General features: G+C 32.9%; 1 protein-coding gene across 1 annotated transcript; it reads right to left on the bottom strand.

The window, feature by feature from the left end:
- Positions 1–213: 213 nt before the first annotated feature.
- On the bottom strand, positions 214–6,798 carry LOC131604843 (uncharacterized). Its single transcript, XM_058877258.1, has 6 exons — positions 5,515–6,798; positions 3,138–3,184; positions 1,211–1,359; positions 823–976; positions 622–673; positions 214–336 (listed from the first exon to the last, which is right to left on the bottom strand). Exons 1-6 carry the CDS (start codon positions 6,796–6,798, stop codon positions 214–216), a joined length of 1,809 nt encoding a protein of 602 aa, XP_058733241.1.
- Positions 6,799–7,071: the final 273 nt, after the last annotated feature.

Below are 7,071 nucleotides of genomic sequence, written 5' to 3'. Positions count from 1 at the left end.
TAGTAAGTGGCACACTCTGTTTTCCAACATTAACTTATCTTGTATGTATTTTTTAATACCTGCTATAGATTCCGACACATTATCATTATATATACACATAGCAGGGTCCATAATTCCATATACTTCTGATGTGGAACTATCAATACATACACGATGAATATACCTGAATAATTTTAAAATAAACATTAGATTCGAAGTGATGAGAGATATAACCTATTCGATTCCAACACCACTAACACGACCGCCATGCTCAGATTTTCTAATGGCTGCTGTTAAGATATCGTTACATCCATGTGGAACAAAGACACCTTTTTCATCTTCTTCAACTAGAGAATCCTACAAAATGAAAAAACTACAACTAATTTCAATAGTTTTTATCAATCACAAATATAATGATACTTGAAGTAATTTCCAAGTTTTACTTACAATTTTCTCTGCAACAGCTTGTGTGGACTTTGATGTGTATTCTCCTCCTTTATTTTGTCGTGTTATCTTCTATAACTCATGGCGTGACGGTGGAGAGGGACTATAATTATCATCTAATGTAGAATCATCTATCTATGATATCCTTTCATTTTTAATTGTCTCCACAAGCAAGCGATACCTTCCACGAGATAATACGTGTGGGTATACATTCCTAGCCACATTTTCCCTACCCTTTTCAACTTTTTTCCTATTAATTATACACTAAAAAAGTTATCACTAAAAATAATAAAAATGTTATTAAAAAAAACTCAAATATAACTCCTACTAACCTTAGATGCGGGGGTATCTCGAGACTTCAGAAACTCTTCCCATACTTATTCTTTAATAAAATTATACCTGACATGTGCAGGAGTGAGATCTTTTTTGGGATTATTAACATATCCGTTTGTGATTTCTGTCTTAAAACCTCTCCATCGTTCTCCCGCATATTTAATCCATTCCTTCTTCAACGGATCTTTGATTTTACCATCCTTGTCTTTAACACAATAGTCTGGAATAGTGAAATGAGTTTACACATACAGTATATGGTATATGTTGTTAGTATATATATGATTATAAAATATAATAAAGTGTTGAATTTAAAATACCTAAATATCAAGCCATATAGCGTCTTTTATCCCATTATCTATGTCTTCCCATTCATCTTTAGAAATAGAACATCTCTGCCGAGCAAGAGATGTTATATAACTCCTAAAATTTGCAGCATTTTTACCAACACAAGTACATTCATAGGTTCTTAGATCAAACTCGACCTTTATCTTTTCACCCGTTTGATGAAATTTGTCAATTTGTATCATCAAAGTTGGACCTCTAACTCTTCTTTTATTAGGTTTACTAGATGAGAAGGGGTTGTCGGTTGAATCATCCATGTATCTGTTTAAACAAAATAAAAATAATTAGAAATCAAATTAAACACAAAATAAAAACAATTAGACATAAAATTAAGCACAAAATAAAAACAATTAGACATAAAATTAAACACAAAATAAAAACAATTAGAAATCAAAGAAATGTCGAATTAACTTATGAAAAACACCTTAATAGTTCTCCCATATCCCTTCATGATCTATGCGAATAGCATGCACATTATCCTCTAAATTTTCTTCAATGAAGGTAGGCACATTTGTTGAGAAAGGAGGAGTTTTGGAAATATCAAGATTCGCATCTTGATTTTCATCACTATCATGCACCTTTCCTTGTAGAACAACTGATCAACTTTTATTAGAAGGATATGTGACATAAAACACTTGTTTTGCTTGAGATGCCATGATGAAAGGTTCGTCCGCATAAGCTAACTTGCTAAGATCAACCAGTGTAACTCCAAATTCATCTATTCTTACACCATTATTGATATTAATCCATTTTATTTAAATACAAGAACTTTAAACACAACGTAATCAACTTCCCAAATCTTTTCAATCACTCCAAAGTAGGGTGTAGATGCCATAACCAGATTTTTATCTTTAGCACTAGAGAAGTGCATGGACTCGGCCACAATCATAACTCCACTATTTTGCATGGTACTACGGTCATCCTTTGACTTTGTATAAAAGGGAGTTTTATTAATATCATATCCACTCCAAGTTATTATGTTACATTTAGGCTCATAGGAGAACCACTTAGTTGTTTTTGAAGCACTATCATAACTAGCAATTTTTTCTTTAAACCACTAAGAGAAACTCTTATTATGCTCTTTTAACAACTCTTGCATTGAAAAATAAGCCCAACCTAGTTATAGTCTTCATAACATTGTTAGGAAATATTCCACGAATAGCTACTGGTAGTAGTTGTTGCATTAAGACATGACAGTCATGAGATTTTAAGCCAACTAATTTGAGATCTTTAATCGATACAAGCCTCTTGACATTTGATGAGTAACCATGCGGCAACTTTGATACTTTCTAAACACTCACAAAAACTTGTTTTCTCTTTTTTAGACAAAGTGTAGCAGGCAGGAGGCAAATACGTCTTGTTGCCTATATATTATGGTGTTAACTCTTCTCGTATACCCATCACGCCCAAATCTAGACGAGCATTAATACCATCCTTTATCTTGCCTTGAATGTCGAGAAGTGTTCCGATTACACTATCACATACATTTTTCTCCACGTGCATTGTAACACCCTTCTAAAACCCCACGAATATTCATGCAATATTAAGAATTTAAATTAAAGTAATTCATAAAAAGGGTGCAACATTTCTTCATTAAACTACTTAATAAAAACATGCTGCTCCGTAACACGGGTTCTAAAAATTTATACTTCAACATCTCAGAGATATAATTTATTCAAAAACATCTTTATTAAAATACTTCAATTTAAAATGTATCGTCAACTTCATAATTCATAAATCTTGTTTAAATCATTTCTAAAACAAGATAAAACACTTCAAATACATCATCATCGACATATAATTTAATTCAAACGATCCCCAACAACCCGATGTTACATCTATCAGAGCAAGACCCTATTCACTGTGGAATAATAACTAGACTTCACCAAGAACTATCTTACACTTCCAGTGCTATTCTTGAGTATCTGCCTATTTCCCACGGTAGAGGAAATATCAGCAGAAAGGGTGAGAAATCACAATCATTATAAAAAGTGTAAGTAATAAATATAGTAGGACAACAATATACTCATATAACCTACTTATCAATACACATATCAACATTTGCAACATGATCACTAGAATCAACCTAATCAACATAACCAACTTTAACTATAAAATCATCATAAACACCTTCATCAACTTCAACAAATATACACAATATATTCAACTTCTTCAACATCAACATAATCATATAAGCAACTTTATCAACATAAACCACAGAAAAAACTTAATCGACTTAATCAACATAAAACAACTTTATAAACTTAATCAACATGAACAACTTAATTAACTTAATCAACATGAACGACTTAATCACTTCAACAAACCCAGTCAACATAAACATCATAAATAATACAACACAACATGCGACTCAACTATGCATATGCATGTGGTACCATCGGATTAAAACTCCCAACTTAAACATATGCCAGGTTATCAAGGCATTTTCAACTTAATCAGATGCCTTCAAGGCCAACTTAATCGGATGCCATCAAGGCCAACTTAAACAATGCAATGTATGCGACATTATGAATGACATACAATCAATAATATAAACAATAACAAATGCAAATCAGAAAAACATAATCAACATTTCAACTTTGACTATTTAAGCCTCCAACCAAAACTTGCCCATAATTAGGATAAAACAACATATTCAACGTACGAGAAAATCCACACATTCCCAAAACTTATGTAAAATTACACACGGAAAGTCGTATCGATTTACCAAAAATTATGCTACTGGTTTTGAAAATAGTTTTAGAAGATAGAAAATAACTTTAGCTTTCCAACGGTCCAAACGGCGTGTCAAACGGACACCCGAGTCAAAAGTTACGAGTTTTCCAAGTTTTCGGAAAGCACAAACACTGGCATCATACACTGACACAACAAAACCTCATTACACACCAATTAAATTTATTTCCCGAACATGAAACTATTTTTAAAATAAAATACACATTATTAGCTTCCTAGCGCTTCGAACAAGGACTCAAACGGACTTACGGATCAAAAGATATGAATTTTTGAAGTTTTCCCAAAAACCAGATTTTTGCCCAAAAACAACTACGGGTTTTATGCATCTTTCCATTAAAATCCAACCAATTCAATTAGTGTTTATGAAACAAACACATATCCATTCATACCTAACATATAGTAGTGAATTAGAACCCTAAAACATGAATTTTAACACATTGATTTTGATCCCAAATCTCAAACCCCAACCTACCAAATTCCTATAACTCAATCCAAAACTCCCCAAATCATACCAAATCAAATTTCTCCATTGAACCAATTTCATACACAGATTATACAACAATCCAAACAAGATTATAGCATCAATTATGAACAATTTTCACGAATTAACTCAAAACAACAAACAACCAAAACCTAACCACAAAATCCACAACTATCTAAACCTTATACCAATTATAATAACCAAGATAACTCCCCTTACCTTAGATTGATGAGCTTTTTCCTCTTCCTCAATGTGTTCCTTCCTTCTTCTTGCCCTAGCCTCTTCTCCCTTTTGCTCTCACTTTCACGTATGATTAAAACTCCCTTCTCATTCTCCAGTTTTTTTTCTTTATAAAGTCCCTCATTATGGATTACCTCTTTTACCCTCACTTACTCTTCTACAATTGGCTATTTTGCCCTTATTATCTCTAACACCAATAATACTCCATTCTACTAATTAAAAATAATTAAAAATAATTATCTTAATTATCTAAAATCATTTAAATAATCCTCATAATTATTTCACTTCACTCTACCCCACAACACGTCACCTCAAGACATCATATTCATCAAAACATCACATAATTTCACCAATAATTCACGATTAACACAATAACTAAACCCACTAAATAAATAGTCTTATATAATTATAATAATATTAATAATATTATTTCTACAACTTAATTAATTAATATTCTCCGCAATTTAGTATTATTTCTAGTATTAATTTCTCCCGACTAAATCGACTCTTTACCCGCTTATCAACTTATCAGCTCAAACAACAAATTCAACAATTATTCGGAAAATACTTAATAATGTTTCAATTATATTATTTCTAATATAATGCTACGACTAAACCAACTTAAATACCGACTTAGCAACTTAAATCACCGTAACACAATATCAGCCAATAAATCACGAATAAATAATTAAATATTTATTTCAATAAATAGTCTAATATAATTATATTATTTCTAATATTATTTCTCTGATTAAACTGACCAGTTACTCGACTATCAACTTAAAAGTTCCAATCAACATATTAATCCAATTACGTCTCTTAGAATAATACTGATAACTCTCAACTTCGACTAAATCCAACAAATAAATCCTTAATTAATTTAATTAAATAATTAATTAAATTCGGGACATTACATGCATCACATCAATACAATGTCTTACCTCAAGACTAGACCAATATGGAAGATCGAAGAAAACCGACCTCTTTTTCCATATATTTTTCACAATAGATCGCTTTTGGTACTTTCCAAAGACAACAGTAATGCCCTGTTGTCGTTGATAAACTTGCTCTCCAGTTAAGGGCTTTGGAGCAACACCATGCTCTTGTTCCTCATTGAAAGCTTTCCGCAATCTACGATATGGATGATAACGATTTAGAAATTTTTGATGCCCGAGATAAACAGTCTTCTTTCCTTTTTCATGCTGATGGTAACATGTGTCTTTTTCACATATAGAACACGCTTTATGCCCTTTAACATTATACCAAGACAAATTGCCATATGCCAGAAAATCCTTAATGGTGCAAAACAACATGGCACAGACATTGAACTGTTCACCAGAATGCGCATCAAAAACATCCACCCCTTCCTCCCACAACACTTTTAAATCATCAATCAGTGGACTTAGGTAAACATCTATGTCATTTCCTGGTTGTCTTGAGTCCGAACTCATCATCGATAACATAACATATTTACGCTTCATGCACAGCCTAGGAGATAGGTTGTAAATCATTAGAAGAACAGGCCAAGAAGAATGGTTTGTATTAAGATTACCAAACGGATTCATTCCATCAATAGAAAGTCCAAGTCTAAGGTTTCTCGACTCTTTGCCAAAATTTGGAAACAAAGAATCTATTTCCTTCCATTGCAAAGAATCAGCTACACGACGAATTTGTCCATCACATTTTCTTTCTTCTGCATGCCATCTAAGATTCTTTGCGTCGTCTGCATTAGAGAATAATCTCTCGAACCTTGAAATTATCGGTAGGTGCCATACCACTTCCGCGGGAGGACCCTTTTTGACCTCCTCATCATCACTAGATTCACCATGTCTTTTTTTGTAGCGTGACGCCTTGCACTTCAGACAATGATTATAGCTTACATACTCTTTTCTGTATAATATGCAATCATTAGGGCATGCATGTATCTTTTCATACTCCAAACCCATCGGACACAATATTTTCTTCGCCTCGTAATAACGACTTGGTAGTATGTTACCTTCTAGAAGCATTTGGGTCAACAATTCAAGCAATTCGGTAAAACTTTTGTCAGTCCACCCGTTAATTTCCTTCAGATTAAAAAATTTTAACACGGTTGACAAACGTGTAAAATTTGTGCATCCCGGGTACAATTTATCCTTGTCAATGCATAAACTATCATATGCATGTGCCCTCTTAAACGAATCTTGTCCAGTATCACGCATCATGTCTTCCAGACGATCATCCATTTCTACACTAACATTATCTCTTTGGGACACATTTGACTTTGTTGCTACTTCACCGTGCCATATCCATTGTGTATAACTTGACAAACCCCTTCACAAATTAGATGATCCATGTGAAGGATAGAAAAACACTTAGAAAGGGGGGGTTTGAATAAGTATAGCTTTAAAACTCTTAAGATAAAAACAATTTGCACAATGATTTTTATCCTGGTTCGTTGTTAACTAAACTACTTCGGTCCACCCCCTTGGAGTGATTTACCTCACCTGAGGATTTAA

The sequence above is a fragment of the Vicia villosa genome, linkage group LG5, assembly GCF_029867415.1.
Source record: "Vicia villosa cultivar HV-30 ecotype Madison, WI linkage group LG5, Vvil1.0, whole genome shotgun sequence".
Taxonomy (NCBI): Eukaryota; Viridiplantae; Streptophyta; class Magnoliopsida; order Fabales; family Fabaceae; genus Vicia; species Vicia villosa.
This window is presented reverse-complemented; position numbering and strand designations above follow the sequence as displayed.

What these genes read in the sequence shown, in the direction of transcription:
- LOC131604843 (XM_058877258.1), bottom strand. Translation starts at nt 6,798, where the DNA reads ATGGATGATCGTCTGGAAGACATGATGCGTGATACTGGACAAGATTCG. An exon ending in CATATTGGTCTAGTCTTGAG is followed by an intron (nt 3,185 to 5,514) that starts GTAAGACATTGT and finishes TATGTTGATTAG; the next exon opens with GTTGATTCTAGTGATCATGT. An exon ending in GTTGATATGTGTATTGATAA is followed by an intron (nt 1,360 to 3,137) that starts GTAGGTTATATG and finishes TTGTTTAAACAG; the next exon opens with ATACATGGATGATTCAACCG.